This window comes from Ctenopharyngodon idella, chromosome 12 (assembly GCF_019924925.1).
Source record: "Ctenopharyngodon idella isolate HZGC_01 chromosome 12, HZGC01, whole genome shotgun sequence".
Taxonomy (NCBI): Eukaryota; Metazoa; Chordata; class Actinopteri; order Cypriniformes; family Xenocyprididae; genus Ctenopharyngodon; species Ctenopharyngodon idella.
In genome coordinates this window covers 18339437-18355928 of record NC_067231.1, presented here as the reverse complement: position 1 = coordinate 18355928, position 16492 = coordinate 18339437, and the positions used below count along the sequence as shown (strand labels likewise).

The 16492-nt window shown below is 38.9% G+C and overlaps 1 protein-coding gene across 6 annotated transcripts; it reads right to left on the bottom strand.

Moving 5' to 3' along the window:
- Nucleotides 1-189: 189 nt before the first annotated feature.
- On the bottom strand, nucleotides 190-16015 carry fbrs (fibrosin). 6 transcript variants are annotated; one of them, XM_051913843.1, is made up of 19 exons: nucleotides 15597-16014; nucleotides 13897-14515; nucleotides 13447-13638; nucleotides 12766-12798; nucleotides 11514-11543; nucleotides 11359-11404; nucleotides 10185-10530; nucleotides 7609-7823; nucleotides 7287-7489; nucleotides 7154-7198; nucleotides 6882-6977; nucleotides 5739-5822; nucleotides 5597-5635; nucleotides 5420-5491; nucleotides 5040-5199; nucleotides 4659-4736; nucleotides 4401-4481; nucleotides 3151-3358; nucleotides 190-2993 (listed from the first exon to the last, which is right to left on the bottom strand). In XM_051913843.1, exons 2-19 carry the CDS (start codon nucleotides 14203-14205, stop codon nucleotides 1454-1456), a joined length of 3777 nt encoding a protein of 1258 aa, XP_051769803.1. In that variant the 5' UTR covers nucleotides 14206-14515; nucleotides 15597-16014; the 3' UTR covers nucleotides 190-1453. The 6 variants fall into 6 exon arrangements, with proteins under 6 accessions (XP_051769803.1, XP_051769804.1, XP_051769807.1 ...); XM_051913844.1 differs by having other exon boundaries at nucleotides 5739-5807; XM_051913847.1 differs by lacking the exon at nucleotides 4659-4736 and having other exon boundaries at nucleotides 15597-16015.
- Nucleotides 16016-16492: the final 477 nt, after the last annotated feature.

Sequence of the window (16492 nt, the reverse complement as noted above, 5' to 3'; positions counted from 1 at the left end):
CCTACCTTTACTTATGGTGACAATTAATGTTTATTGCACATGGGTCATATATATTAAGTAATTCAAAATATGCAAAGTTTAGTCAGATGTAAGCCTAGGTAAGTCACAGTTTGGCTCTGAAATTTTTAGAAGGGATAGTACACCATGCATCATTTATACTTGCACAATGAATCAATACACTAACACATGTAAATAACCAACCATTTGTTTAATAATTAATCTTCGTGGTTTTCTTTTCAAGGGGAAAGGGACATATTTAAAATGTATAAAATTGTTTTGCTCAAATAATTAATCCAGAATGTCCTGTATCTCAAGAGTCTTTCTAATCCTATAGTTTAGCTGCAAGTACAAGACGTGCACTCCTTTTGTCCAGTCGACAGATGCCTCGTGCCACTCTGTGTTTGGATGATGGTTGTTGGAGACTTCCAAAGGCTTCAACTGTGGAAAACATAGAAATAACACAGACACACACACACTCCTCTCCCAAAGTATGAAGATATACAATTCTCTGAACTGTATAGGCTGGCTTTGATACATCCTCAGTACATTGGTTTTAACATAACCGGTATATTGGAGCAAAATATCTCATTGTAGTGCTTTGCTGGACAATAATCATCATTGACTTATTTCAACAAGTGAGTGCATTTGGTGAGACCTGAAACATGGCATAACATAAACAGTGAATATATTTATTATGGAAGGTAATTAATGTTAACAATAATTATTACAAAAGCAATATCACTATTCTACTATATTCTGGCCCAGCTCTTGTACCGAGTCAGACTAATGAATGGGAGACAGTTTTTTCCCTTTAAATTTTAAAATATTATCCAACAAGATGTACATACAGTTCATAATAACTTTTTTTAAAGAATAAAATAAATCTTAAGTTCATTCTGATGTTAATGGAAGTTGTCTGATGGATGACTTGAATATTTAAAGCAGAATATGGACCAAGTGTTTCTTTTAATTCATACATTTGCCAACAGTGCTGATTCAGACAATGAGAAGTACTTGATTACTTCAGCCAGGGTCCGATTTCTCTTTCTTCAAACGCAAAGCTGAGGACCATAACTCTACAATAGGTTTTCCTTGAGTTCACCAAGACAAACAAGTTCGCAATTTTTAAGACACCACTCTTCAACAAAACTTGTCTTCATATTATTAGTAGTAATGAATTGTCTTTGAGCATCCACAGGCCTCTTTGTAAAGAAAACCCTACATAAAAACTAGGCCACAGCAAGAGAGTACCTAAATTGCACCAACATAACCACAGTGGATAAATATATCAAACAGCCCTGGGAAGTGTCTCTGTTCTCTCCCCGGGTTGTTTCAACACTTGTGTATGGTCATTGAAGCTTAGCTCTTTTTGAGTGTCCTGCAGAACCTTGCCATGTGAGGAGCAGTTTATTCAGCAAAGTAGTTCTGGAAGCTCCCCAAACTTTACCTAGTACTATCTTGACTCGCCATCTTTATGTGTGGTAAAAAGGGCCAAGTCTCCTGCCCCACCAAGTCTGGAGCCGCGGGGTGGAGTAGAAGATCTGTTAACAGAAGGAATAAGAGGTGGTGGAGCCCCAACTGACAATGCCCCAACTAGACCTGGGGTCTTCGTTAGAATGCCATTAGGCACATGAGAGTGTGAATGCAGGGGTCCAAGTCTAGAGTAGAGGCCAGGGTGATGTGATGCTTGTGCGGAGGCTCCAGCTGGATGGAGATGAGAGTGAGACAGTAGCCCTGCGTGAAGCTGTTCTAGGTGGGCAGCATGAGACGGGCTAGGAAGGTGAGGTGCAGACAGGTGAGGATGTGGATGCATCCCAAAGTACCGTGCTCGCTCAAAGTCTTCCCGCATTATCTGAGCACGTTGTTCCTCATCAAATGGGTGGGACATCAAACCGAACTCTGGCCTGCCTGCTGAAGCTGAAGCAGAGGACGTAGAGGTAGGTACTGGTGGATGGTGCGGGCTGGACGCCACAGCTGCCGCTACTGCGGCTCTCTCAGCCTCCAAGAGTCGCTGTACCTGCTGATGCTGGAGAAGTCTTGACAAGTGTTGATCAGAGCGAAGTGCAAGGTGATCTGCTGACCTCAGAGTCAATATTTCCCTGCGCTGCTGCTGCTGTTGTTGTTGGGCGGCCAGATCCCTCCAAGGGTCCCAAGGAAAGCTGTGAGTGGCTTGGGAATGACCTTGCGGAGGACCATGTGGATGTGGTGGGAAACGGTCAGCTGCAGCACCTAATACCAGTCCGGCTGAGCCTCCAGCACCACCTAGATAGGCATCAATAGCCCGTGTACGATCTAAAAGGGACAGAGGATGGTGGGGAGGGTGCGGAGTTGGAGGAGGAAGAGGAATGCCAGGTGTAGGCGTCAATGAGAGGGTTGAGGAAGGGGTGGATGGATGGTGTGTGTGTCGACTACTGGGCCGTTCAAAGTTGTGTGAAGTTACGGCAGAATGCGGTATGGAGATGGGCACTGGCTCAGGCTCCTCCTTACGCTCTTCTTTGACCTTGACTTGGGGGAGGAGCAGCCCAGTTGGTAGACCAATTACAGGTTTGGATACTGGAGTTGTGGTCCGATCAGGTTTCTTTACTGGAAGCGAACTAGAAGAGGAAGAAGAGGCTGGACCGTTATTCTCTCTTTGCGAAGAGTGATTGGATTCTGTGCTGAGAGTGTGTGGTGGCTGTCGGTGAAACAGATCCAGGGGAGAAGGGGCTAAGGGGACATTAGAAGGAGAGGTTGTGAGAATAGAAGATGTTGAGGATCGAGGTCTGTCCGGTGCTACAGAGGAAGATGACCCTGGTCCCCTTGATGCAGAATGTTGTCTCTTGTCTGACTCTCTTTCTCGTTCACGCTCTCTGCTTTGGCCATCTGAAGGGACCCCACCTACGCTCAGTGCACCCAAGCCATTCGTATGTGAACTGGGGGTGTTGCTGCGGTGCCTGATGGATGGGACACCAGGTGACATTCGCACTGGTGGGCGTCCATACATGAAACTGTCTCTGTGTGAAACAGTATTAAACCATTTAAGTATGTGTCAAATTGAGAGACACAATACATCATTCACTTTTGATCTTGAAAAGTATCTTATGACAACAAATCATTGAAAGTTAAAGTGAACAGAAAGAAAAAGAAACGTATTTTGTTATAATGTCATACCTGTCCTTTTCATCTTTTATATGAGTCAGTTCTCTTCTCTCCACTTCCTTTCCTCGATCATCTTTTTTCTCCGGTCCCTTGGCCCAAGACGATCCAGAGGGGAAAGAGGCAGGAGCAACATGCAGACGATTCCATGGATCATGGGGATTACCTAGTCCTCCAACCGCACTTGCAGAGGGTTCGGTCTTATGTCCAAAAACACTGGCCGCTAAAAGGAAAGGTATCAAATTTGATTAGTCTTTTGCTGAGAGAAGAATGTGACTGATAAAGCAGTACTTAAATTAACCTTTGATAAACCTTTAATTAAAATGCTTAAGAAATGCTATAAAAACATTCAAGTTAGGGCAGTGGTTTTCAACCAGGGGCAAGCAAATTTCCAAGGATGTCCACACTAGTGCATTTTCATTTTAACATAGGGTTTTAAAATTAAAATGATCCTCGTCCATACTGGTGTTTCCACTGTGTTTCAGAAAAGATCTCCGTCCACACTACACGACCGAAAACGCATGTCACATGACCATTCATGCACACTGGGCATGTGTACAAGTGTAAACAGTTGCCAATTGTTGCTGATTGCTCTAATAATAGCTTGCCTCTTGTGCATGTAGGCAGCTGCAGTATTATAAAATATAAAAGTCTCAGTTTTGGTCTGTCTACACAGAAATGCAAAAAATTTAGTTTGAAACTAAAATGGGTTCTGCAGCATTTCCAAAAGTCTCAGTTTTTGGAGGATCGAAATCTCTGGAGTAGTGTGGACAACACCAGCCGTAACCGTAGCAAAAGTTATGTGTTTTAAAACGAAAATGCACTAGCATAAACAGGGCTTTAAAATGGTTTAAATAAGACAAAACAAGCATTACAATTACACAAAAACAAAATCAAGATATATCAGATTTTGATTCACCCCTCAACAACTGTTTTTTTTTTTCCTTTAGAGAACCAGGATTACCACTGATGAATGAGGAAGCATAATTTTAAAACTATGATTTCTCGACCTGAAATGTCATGTAAACTGGTGAATCTTAACTCCATGGGAATTTTATAATGAATATCCATTTATATCCATTTTCTAGTGATGCCAAGCTTTATAATATTTTACTGAGTACCAACTGTAAGTAAAACATATTTTTACAAATCCTTATCCAGTAAATCACAAAAAAATGCCCTGGAGTCAAAAAGATTGAAAATCACTAAGTAAGAGCAATCCTACTTATTAATATATTCCTAAAAAACAAACTGGCATGACAAACCTATCGTGGGGCTGCCTAGGCCTCCAAAGGCACTAGAACCCAGGGCTCCCAAAGAGAACGGTGGTGAACGAACATATGGTTCTGCAACAAGAAACAGTTGTTAGTGATGATGAAATCAGACATCAATACAGAGGAAATTATGCTCTACAAAGCTAGCAAGTCAAGCAAGCCTGAAGAACAGAACTGCACAGAGCAACAAGAGCAGCATGGGTCATATTGGCTTTTGATGCCCCTACTTTCTCAGAGTCAGTCTCTTACCCAGATGTGCTGCTGGGCTGAGGAAAGAGTGGGGCGTTGATGGAGGCATGAATGGTGTGGAGGACGGATTGACTCCACCTGAGAAGACATAGGTCAACTCAGACAAAAGCTTAAACACCCATAAATGGACTACCATTGAGTGTTGACATTTGGCCAAGTTTGTGTTTTATATCCTCCTTAAGTCTTTCTAATTTAAAACCCTTGTACAACAGCACAATAGTGCTGTAAAAATCCTTTAGTAGTGCTGTCAGTGTCTTGCATCTGAAAACTGTTATTATTTAGGTGGAAACAACTCACTTCAATAGCTTAAGAACAATCACAGGCTGTCACCGGCGAATTCCTAAATTTGTAACAGAAATAATTGTAAGGAGTATCACCCACCAGCGGCTGCAAACAGGCTTCCTGGTCTTGTAAGATCATGAGTTGGGGTAAGGGAACCACCAAGTGGTCCTAGACCTCCTAGTCCACCAATACCAGGGCCAGTGAGTCGAGGCAATGGGTCATTACGGAAGTCGAGCTTTTGTGGATCAGCATGCATAAGCTGAGGAAGATAGTGACAAAAAGAAGGTCAACAGGAATGACACTACTAGTATTTAAAAACACTTTCTAAAAAACATTTCTAAAATCTCATTGTTTCATGGTCAAAATTTGATTGAATATCAATATACATTTTTATAAAATACTAGGAAATATTTCAGCCACTTTATAACCCATTTTTTTGCATTAGAACTAAAAATGAAAACACAGATGAACGCAAAAACCTTGACTTTTTCTTGATGCCTTAGAATCATCCAAGCCACACGGACATGCATAGCGCACCATTTTCCAGGTTTCTGTAAAGAGACCGTCTAAGTACAGTTAGAAAGGAAATCCCTGCTACTCATTTAGAGATCAACAACTAAAATAAATCAAGTACAATACAAAAGAGTAAAACTTACATTACTGACTTTTGGTGGTGGTGCAAATGGGTCTGTTAGCTGTGGACACAGAAAATAGGAAACACAAACACCATACATTATTCAAACAAAAGTTTCTTGATAATGATGTATGATACAAATGTACATGATACAGCATCTTTACCCTAGTAGCTTTAGGCTGCAGATGAGGCGGTACAACTCCTAAACCAGAAGTCATCTCTGGAGCAGCTCCCTGAAGGGCAACAAGCTGTCAATAACAACACACTGTTCAAACCCACTTCATGGATTCAAAATAAAAACAGGATAAAAAGTGGCTGAATTGGTGCCAAAAATTGGCTTTAAGTATTTAAAAAGTTCAATTAAAGTGGTCATCCTGACAGATCAGATTGTCCTTGAACTTTTTTAATTCAAGACTCTAACACATGACCTCTTAAGTTTTAAAATATCTTGCCCAAAATATAACAAAAACCATGAATATTCATCCCTTTATACTGTAGAACACTTAGTATTTCTAAACACCAGAAGAACTACAATTACCAAAATAAATGTTAAGATAAGGCAGCATAAGCTTTGCTAACTTAAGAGAAGGGCTGCACATTATATATCGGTTCAGCATCAACATCACTATGTGCACATCTGCGATAGTATATATCGGTTCAAGTAGGGATCGTAGTTGATCAATGACCCGTACAGATCAGGCCCCACGGTTCAAAACACATATGATTCAAAGTTGGCAAAGTTTAACCATCATAGAGTGGAAATTTATCATTTGCACGTTTTTAAGTCCTGTCAGTTTAAACATTTAAGCGAGTTTTAAGCATTCAAGAACATGCGAAAGAGAACTCAATGTGGAACTCACCGCAGACAGCATGTGAACACCGAATTCAAGAGACATTTCTCTATCAATGTTGAAAACAGCGCTGCTTAATATAATTGGGGAAACCATGATACATTTTGTTCAGGATGCTTTGATGAATAAAAAGTAAAAATTAGTTGACATTATAAATGTCTTTAAAGTCACTTTTGACAGATTTAATGCATCCTTGCTGAATTAACGTATTAATTTCTTCCTTTGAACAGTAGTGTACATTATTAGCAAAATATGCTGACTACTGTTAAAAGTTTGATGAAATGGTTGTCCTTTTTAATGCTTTTATGCGGTGGACAGATAGCACATTATTATCTTTCCAAGATCACTGGATATTGTGGTAATACACAAGCATTCTTCATCTGATTTAAATATTTATACACAGAGCTTTTAGATTTCAAAATTCAAAACATGGACAAAATGACAAGCAACTCTTACCTTAGGCTGAAAAGCTCCATGCAATGAACTGAAAGGTCCTGTGGGCGGAAGAACAGGCTGTATTCCAGGCACAGATGGTGGGTACTGAGGAAAAAACTTTGCAGGAGAGGAAAGAAATTATTAATAATCAGAAACTAGAAACACTAGTGTTTCATAGAGACCTTAAACCCTGCTATATTCACCAAAAGTTTGAAAATTGTCCCACACATTTAAATTAAACTTCATGAATAAAAATGTAAAAAACTAAAGGCTTACAAATTCAATACACTTACTGGGTGTCGAAAGAGACTGTCTATTTTGCCTGGATACTTCTCGAACTGAAAAACAACAACCACGAGAGAAATGTCAAAGTGTGAAATGCCATAACCAGACACTTTCTGAAATGGGCTATAGTTGACACCTCACCAATGGTTGTGGTGCAGCTGTGGGATGTAGGAAGTGTTGGTGAGTATGAGTGTGCTGGTGCTGGTGATTGTGCTGATGGAACTGGTAGGCCATTGTAGGGATAGACGTCTGGGCCTGGGAGGATCTGCTAGATGTCCCAGAGCTTGAACTTGACACAGACGGTCCTCCAGATGCAGAGGCATTTGATTGTGTCGGATCCTGATCTGTTAATTGAATAGAAAAGAAAGAACTTCATCTTTCTGAATAGCAACATACACCGTTCATTTCTATGAGCGGTTAACATTTCATATCTTTCTGTAGTGTATCGGTTACTAAACTTTACCTGTTGAAGGGTGGGGTGACACCTGCATTAGAGGAGGAGGTGGGGGAAGGCTGGGGGACGGTGTGAAGACAGCACCAGGACTTGGTCGAGAGGAGGGTCTTACTGTCCCCACACCCCCTGGGCCTCGAACTAGGGACACACTTGAAGCAGGAGTAGGTGGTCTGATTGATGAAGAAGAGGCTGATGAAGATGGAGGCTTGCCTGAGGTACTGCTCCTGATGGAAAACCAATGCCACATCACAAGTTTAGGGAATACGATCTATCTATTATATTAACAGACACACTCTTTTGACAAAAGGTACAAGTCAGATTGCAGCTGGGCAAGAGCTGCGCAATATGATAGGAACCATCTGATGCTTGTAAATAATAAAAAAAAAAATATATTATATATATATATATATATATATATATATGCCATATATTTGATTATACCACAATAACAGATTAAAGACAGAAACATTAATTATTATCCTGGTATATTTTTCTGTTGATATGAAAAATCGGGTAGATTTAGCAATATGGCGGGTGTACGATGTATATAACGATGTTATGATGAACTATATGCCTTTCTCCATTGACGTTCTGAGTTGTTCAAAGCGTTTTAAGGATACTGATTGTTAGAAGACAGCTGTCTGACTCTCGAATGTGAACATGGTTTGTGTAACATTAGCAACACATTATTAGCTGTTTGATAACATAGTCAAGAAAAACGCTAATCACATTAATTACTGCTATGTGTCCGACGTTGTAAAAAGCGATACCATTGTGCAGCGTTTACCTCAGTAAGTTGGCCGAGTGGTTCTCATCTGAGCTTGTGCGAGTAAGTGGAGGCGGGGCTAATTATCATATTCATAGATCCGTGTATATTAAATGAGGCAAGGGTGTAGAGTTACATTCAACTATTTTAAAGCATTAAGAATCTTTTTTTCCACAGGAAAAAACATTTAAATATGTACTTTGTTGATCAAAGATAAGTTTTAAGAGATAAAATTATTGACTACAGGGGGACTTTAATTCAATTACTGTATTTATTATATATACACACTAGCGTTTGGGTAGATACATCATTATATCAAGATAATGATACGATATAAAAATGCGACAATATGTACCGTTGGTGTAAACAATATGATTTGCGATATATAGAGTTATATAGAGATTTCTGTCCCTCCATTTAAAGTCCATTCCTCTAACACTTAAAAGATCCAAAAAATGTCATAAAGGCATCGTAAAAATAATCAATCGAGCAGTCTAATCCAAATCCAAGTCTTCTGAAGAGACACAACGGCTTTATATGATGAACAGATTTACAACGACACGCATACTGTAGTTTACACGACGTTCAAATGTTTGCGTGATGCGTGAAAACAACATAAGTGTGAGTAAATGCAGAATTTACATTTTTGGATTAACTAACCATTTATACTTTGGGAATAGTCATTTCGACATGCTTTCTTGCAATTAGAATTATGATTGATTGCATTTATCACCTGAAACGCATACGCCATGGAACGGTACTCCTTAAAGTGAATGCGCAAACCTCATGTTCCTTCGGGAATCATTCTTATATGTGGACTTGGTGTTCAAGAAACATTTCTTATTATCATCAATGATGAAAACAGCTATGCTGCTTAATATTTTATTTTTCCTGAAGGATCATGTGACACTGAAGACTGGAGTAATGGCTGCTGAATTTTCAGCTTTGCCATAATCACAGGAATAAATAATATTTTAAAATATATTCACATAGAAAACAGTTATTTTAAATTGTAATAATATTCACAATATTACTGTTTTCACAGTTTTTTTGTCCAATAAATGCAGCCTTGGTGAGCATTAAGACACTTCTTTCAAAAACATAAAAAAAATCTTACTGGCCCCAAACGTTTGAACAGTAGTGTAATAACATTTAAATACAAAAATTAAGTAATGTAATATAATTATAATACTTATAATTGTGCTGGTGGGGGGAAAAACAGAAAAAAAGTAATTGTGATAAGAACTTATTCATGCCAAAATCATTAAGTACAAATTATTTAATAGATGTTCACTAACTTTTTAAATGTTTTCAAAGAAATCCCTTATGCTCACCAAGGTTGCATTGGTCAAAATATTCGATCAAAAATACAATAAAAATATTACCACAATTTAAAATTACTGTTTTCTATTATAATATATTTTAAAATTGTATTTATTACTGTGATGGCAAAGCTGAATTTTCAACAGCCATAACTCTAGCTTTCATAATCCTTCAGAAACATTATAAATGTCTTTACTGTCATTTTTGATTAATTTGAATAATGCATCATTACATTGTTGTTGTTAAACAACAACAACAACAAAAAACACCTTTTACTGAAGCTGTGTCAAGCCAAGGCAAACACATTGGGGGGGGGGGAAAAAAAACAATTTCAGAAAGCTTTTACTATTTTTGTGTACAATATGCCTTCGAAGCTATGTGAACAAACTAAGTGTGCCAAGATTATTCTATTAGCTTCAACAGCATGATTGGTTTTAGAAGGCTGAGGACACTGTTTAAGTTAAAATACACAGAAACACTGTTTCACTACACTGACCTGTTGTTGCTGGCCATTGAGTAGATCGATTGTGACTTTCCAGGGAAAGGGAGGAAAGGCTTGTGTTTGTGCTGTGGGCTAGGATTATGGCGGTGATGAGGACCACCATTTCCATTACGCTGCTCAGGAAGTGAGTTGGAGACAGAAGCAGTGGAATGGGCTGCAAGGCTAGGCAGAGAGGATGAGGTAGAGATGGGCTCAGGGTAAGGCTGCTCCATACTCCTCTCCTGACTCCTCTCCAGGCCAGAGACCCGGGGTGTGACTGACAGAAGGGATAGTGAGCTATTCGAGGGCAAGAGAGGGCAACCGTTGCCCACAGCAGCGCTTGCAGAGTTGGAGTTAACTGCTATGGAAAAGGAGAGAGCTACAATGTAATCCATGTAATACTGTTTTCCAGGCTTTATGACAACAAAATAATCAAACAATTCCATGTAAGAATACACAAAAGCATTGTTTCTTCATGAAAAAAATATCTGTGTGGCATATAAATTGCGCATGCATTTTAATTCATGATGAACACCATTGTCCGAGGCAGCAGGAGATCTAATAGTCCGCATTTACTCTAATGTACAGCTCTATTTTGACATATTAGATGCTTGTCCTGTCTGTCTAATCCCTTAAGACATAACTGACTGCTTACATTAATTTCATGTTATACAAGCATTTTGAGGTGCAAGTGTATTTAACCACTTACACGGAGTGCACATTAGCATTTGAAAGCAGCCGTCTGTCAGTAAGTGAGTTTCGTGTACTGAATATATAGACCTACTGTATTCCAAACAGCATAAATGATGCCTTTGTAGAGCATTTTGAGGAGAAAACGCTGAAATACTGGCGGACGAGACCGCACATTGTAAGCGTAACATCAAGCAAAGTACATATCCAGTGCAATGAAGCCTGCGATTGCACTTGTAATTTGCTTCAACCTTTTCAAACTTTATAGAAGATTATTTTATGGAAGGTTCAAGGAATTGTGTGTGTGTGTGTGTCTCTCTATGTGTATGGAATTGGAAGCAAGCAGAATACAGCTGTTTCTAGAGCGCACACAGTGTCATGAATCTGCGGTTAAGAACGAAACTCTGAATTGATTGTGAAATTTTCAGAATCGTCAAAGAGAATTAGTTTTTTCTCCCACCCCTAATACACAAATCTGCCACTGGCAGCCGACATTTACCTTCTCTTGTGCAGACGATGAATGCTGGCTCCATATTGTCAGAAGCCTAAATAATAGTGGGAGAATTGTCATTTTGGAAAAACTCATGAAAATAGAAAAACACATCACAATACATAAATAAATGCAAAATGAGGTAAACGAAGAAAGGTTTTTACCTTATCTCCCGATTCACTCTCTGTATCGCACTGTGGGTAAAAAAAATAAAGTAATTAAGTAATAGCATTACATTCTTGCAAGAAATAAATGTAATGACAATATTCCTTGTTTATTATATAATTTATGACATGCAAACAAACAAAAAACATACACTACCGTTCAAAAGTTTGGGTCAGTAAAATTCTTTTTTGAAAGAAATTAATATTTATTTTTATTTAGCAAAGGATGCATTAAATAGATTAAAAAGTGACAGTAAAGACATTTATGAAGTTACAAAAAGATTTCCATTTGAAATAAATGCTGCTCTTTTGATCAAACAAATGCAGCCTTGGTAAGCATAATAGACTTAATTGAAAAACAATAATCTTACCAGACCCAGACTTTTGAATGGTAGCAGGGGCATAGCCATCATTTCAGAAGTGAGGGGGACAGACATGTCAAGTATAATGCCAGTGTTTTCCCCTGATCTGTGTCTAACTAACAAGTTCTTATCTCTTGCTTTTAATTGGCTAAGAAATCAAATACACTGCTGAGCAATAACCACAAATTTGTATTCTATTATGTTTTCCTATTTTTTCCCATAATACAATTTTAAGATTTGTTTATGTACTACAAACACTTGTGCAGTAAGCCATCATAGATTTTATACAATGCAAATATTTTATAGTTTTTATACTGTAGTAAAGGCTTTCAATTAGCACTGCATTACTCATATACTTTCAAATACCACAAGATTGCTTGAAAAACACACATAAACCATTTAATGTTGCAATCGTGTGTTTTTTGTCTTCATGTTTCATCAGTCTAAATTTTTCTGTTTTTTTATTCAGCTACAGCGATAGCTTGATGCCTTTGTCCATATAAGGGATTTCTAAGTTATTACTTCTACGAGTCCGTTCTGGACTTTCTGCGAGAGAGCGCCCTCCGGCTTTGAGTATGAATGAAGCATACATTACATGAGAGTTTAGCACTCCATGATGTTTACATCACCTCTTTTAGGATAAGAATAAAATATCAGGTCATACGTACACTATCTTGTCTCCTTAAATTTAAATTTATATGTATTCACATTGGCCCATGAAAACCTCTCCGTGAACACATTTGCCCGAAAAAAAAGTGTGCCCAATATTCTGTGCCCATGAATGGCAGTGTATGTGCACAATATATGCATTTTGAAAGTCTGAAAACATTTCAGTCGCGTTTATGGGCAGCAAGAAAAAAAGACAACACGTGGGGAAAAAAACAACTTACAATGTATCCTGTCTCCATGTGATTTCCAGATAACTGAAACAGACATTTGGAAAAGTCAAACCATGGTGAAAAGAATACAGTGTAGCAAATAAATATATTTATTTTTATCTTGCATTTTAAAGGGTTTGCTGCCAGTAGTTAGTTACAGGCTGATACATAGGTCAGACTAACTAATCAGCTGATATTTGGCTACTCTTGAGACTACTGTACTGGCTGATAATCATGTACATATTTAGAGAAGTGGCAGTTCCCCTTGGGATCATTTCTGAAATCTACACATTGCCTTTCTACACTATTTTTGCTGCCTTTGAATTTCATAACTACATACAGGTACACACATTGGCCAGTGGTCACCCTGCTCTCCAGATATCTGTACTGAGTCAGTACAGCAGTCTTCTGAAAGCTGCTAGGACAGCGAGAATCATATGCACATGTGATGCAAATTTTGTTTAGACCAGTCACCAGTCTAATTTCCCCAACAATACAGCACCATTACTGCTCAATATTAAAAACGTATTTTTAAATAACTGATTTATCATGTTAAAAGCACATCTACGCAGGACTATTCTAGAAATGTTTGCTTGTTGCACCAAAAATAGTGCTGTGAAATATTTTTTATGGGCGTTTTTAACAGTGAATTTTTTTTATTCAAGTAAAGTGTGATGAAACTGCAGTACTAACCTTAGCATCTCTATTTCTCTTCAGTTTTGATTTGATCTTCCTGCGCTGCTCCCAACTGTTGGTGTACGTAGCAGGAGGTCCTTCTTCCGGCTCTGACAGAGGCCCTCCGTTTTCATCTAGACCTCTCTTCCTTTTGCTTCCTCTACTTATTAACAAGCCAGATCGTTCTGGAGGCTTTAGGGAACAGTCCATCTATCAAAGTAACACAGTAAAACATGTTAGAGCAACAAATATTCAAGCTCTGTACTGGGACTGCTGTTATTCAACTCACTACGCTTTTATTTGTTTTACACAATTTACACTAATTGTGTATTAATTAGTAGGTATTATTGAGTAGTATATTTTTTCCTAAAATTAATATGCAAAATGTCACAACTTCTAATCTCCATACAGTACTGCAACATTTACCACAGAGTCAGACTATAGTAAAACATGAAAAAGCACACAAACCTCCAAGGCCTCCAGGCTTATGAAGCTGGCTATGGCGAATCCATCAATGATATCCTCCTCGCAAGACACCGACTCTCGCTTCCTCCGACGCGGAGGCCGGTGTCTGGCCCCGGGGAAGCCGGGTCTGCATTCTCCTCCGCTGGCACGGAGCAGAGAGTCTCCTCTACAGAGTTCTTGGTCCGAGGCCGAGGATGGCGACGAGGCCCTGGGCTCTTCGAGATCCGCTCTCCTCCGCCGCCGCTCTCGGTCACGCTGCGAGCGGGAGCGACGGCTCTGCCTGAAGCCTCCGCTTCGACTGGGACCGTCCATGTCAATGTTCGTACAAAGGCACTTATTAAAAACACACCCTGGTCCGGCCTGGGAGTCTTTACAACTGTTACTGAATAAAAACCAACGCCTCCAGGACCAGAGCTGTGGATCTCAGATGAAAATGTGGTTTAAGGTTTCTGTCTTATAATTTAATAGAGTCCAGTGGAAGCTGTATGGTGCGAGCACACTGCAGTCTGAGTTCAGTCATGTCTGGGCATCAACGGGCCTGTTTTATCCAATAACACAGCGATTATGAAAGCTTCTAGATATTCCACTTACGGTCTTTCTGTCAAGACATTGTCACTTTCATCTGGGGAAGGAAAAAAGGAGAAACTACCCATGAGTGGCGCAGTCAGGCATTTAAAGATTCAATATGGCTGTTTAACTAAGGAAATGTGCATTGGTTATGTTGGAAACAGCTGGTTTTCTTCTTATAGAATATACACTGACATATGTTTTATAGTCTTTTAAAGTATAACTATGATATGCTAATAACATAAAAGAGAAAAATGTGCTACCTTATAAGTTAGGGCTGAGTTTTCGTTAGTGAACTTTATTAAAAGGTAGATGAATACAAACAAAGCCCAACCGTGGAGCAAAATGAATCCTTTTAGATTAAAATATTAGTCAAAGTCTTTTTTTTCCTGAATCTAAAGCAGATAAATCGCGTAATGAAGCGACGAGTTACATCGCTCGATGTTAGCTTGCTAGTTAGCTAACCTGGTTATGATCGCGAATTAAACACACTCGCTTTTAAACGACCAAATTCGTAACATTTTAGCTTATTGTACTATATATGACAGTAGTAAATTTATGCGATTGTGATGTTGCCAATTATTCATCGATTATTATATATCCGGTGTAAACAACCAGGCGAGTAAACACCAACCAACGTTACGTGAACCACCTAACCACATATCAAATGTCATTTTAAAAGATCAATCACTCGTTTTACAACAGTCTAGTTCGTTATTTCTCTTCTAAAACATCTGTCGAGGGGCCCAAAGCTATTTAATATGACTCCAATAAAACAAGCTAACCATGTAGCCTGTGCTTCGTTGACACCCCACCTCGCACTTCACATTTAAGGAAATTAAACTAATCACTCAGTTCAGCACATTAATACAACCGATGAACCTATCACGACTCTTAACCACTTGTCTATTTGCGGATTTAAAAAATAAAACCCGTCAGATGAAATAACATACTAGCCCTTTAGCTCTATTTAACGAGCAGAGGAGAAAAGAGGACACTGTGCGAAATCTCAACTGAACTATATTACCTTTTTCCTTCTTTTTGCTAAAAACTAACCCACTCCGTCTTGTTTTACTAACGATACTCAAAGGTACGGACACGAATAAAACAAAAACAATATTTCCAATCACACCCACCATTCGCACTGTACAGAGGGCCATTTTCCTCTGGCTTCTGCTTTCGTCCGAGCCTCCATTTAAAACGATAATAATATACAACAGGCCCCGAGGCCTCGGGCTGGAGTTGCAGCGTCAAGGATGTTGAGCGCAGCCCCGTCAGCGCAGGCTGGGCACCTCCTTCCGCGGCCCGCTCTGTGATCCACTGTGTGCGGTCAAGCTGGAGATTTCGCCGGTGTCCGCAGCAGGAGTTGTCTTCTTTCTCAAGCGCAATGTGAAAATTGACCTATGAAAGATTGCTTTTCGTCCCGATCGTCAAAATGGAATAAATAGATTTATTCATTTTATTTGGGAAGCTAAGGCATACATGAAGCCTGGGTGGATAACCCGTAGCAGTCAAACTGCATTGTGTGCTTCTGTCGGGTTTTCTTCCTCTGTTGATTCGCTAAAGACAGGCTGTACTGAATGCGACGACAGTACTGCCATCTACTGTCATTGAAGGGCACATTCTGAGAAGTAATGCACATTTGTTCTCATCGTCCAAAAAACAAGTGTTGATATTGAGATATTTATTTAATTTAGACTGTATTACCATTTGTCATTATAGGCTATTTGATATATGTGTAATTAACCAAAGTAACTTCAGTGTGCCTATTTTATAATTTTTTTCTGGATATTTTACTGTAGAATTTGTTTGGAGATTTTCTTTAATTCAGCTATGCATGATGTTTACTGTCTATGAATTTGTTTTGTTTCCTAAGTAACATATGCATATTAGAACAGTACATAATATATCAACTTTGCATTGTAGCATATATCCGTATAAATATAAAGAGATGGTATGTGCTGTATAAGAGGTTATGGGGAATTTTTATTGTTATTATTATTATTAATAATACAAGTTATTAATATGAAAT

Coding starts and splice junctions, on each gene's coding strand:
- fbrs (XM_051913843.1), bottom strand. CDS start 14,205: ATGGACGGTCCCAGTCGAAGCGGAGGCTTCAGGCAGAGCCGTCGCTCC. Junction 4,737..5,039: donor AAGCCTGTTTGCAGCCGCTG/GTGGGTGATACT, acceptor ATGTCTTCTCAG/GTGGAGTCAATCCGTCCTCC. Junction 4,482..4,658: donor CAGCCCAGCAGCACATCTGG/GTAAGAGACTGA, acceptor TTCTTGTTGCAG/AACCATATGTTCGTTCACCA.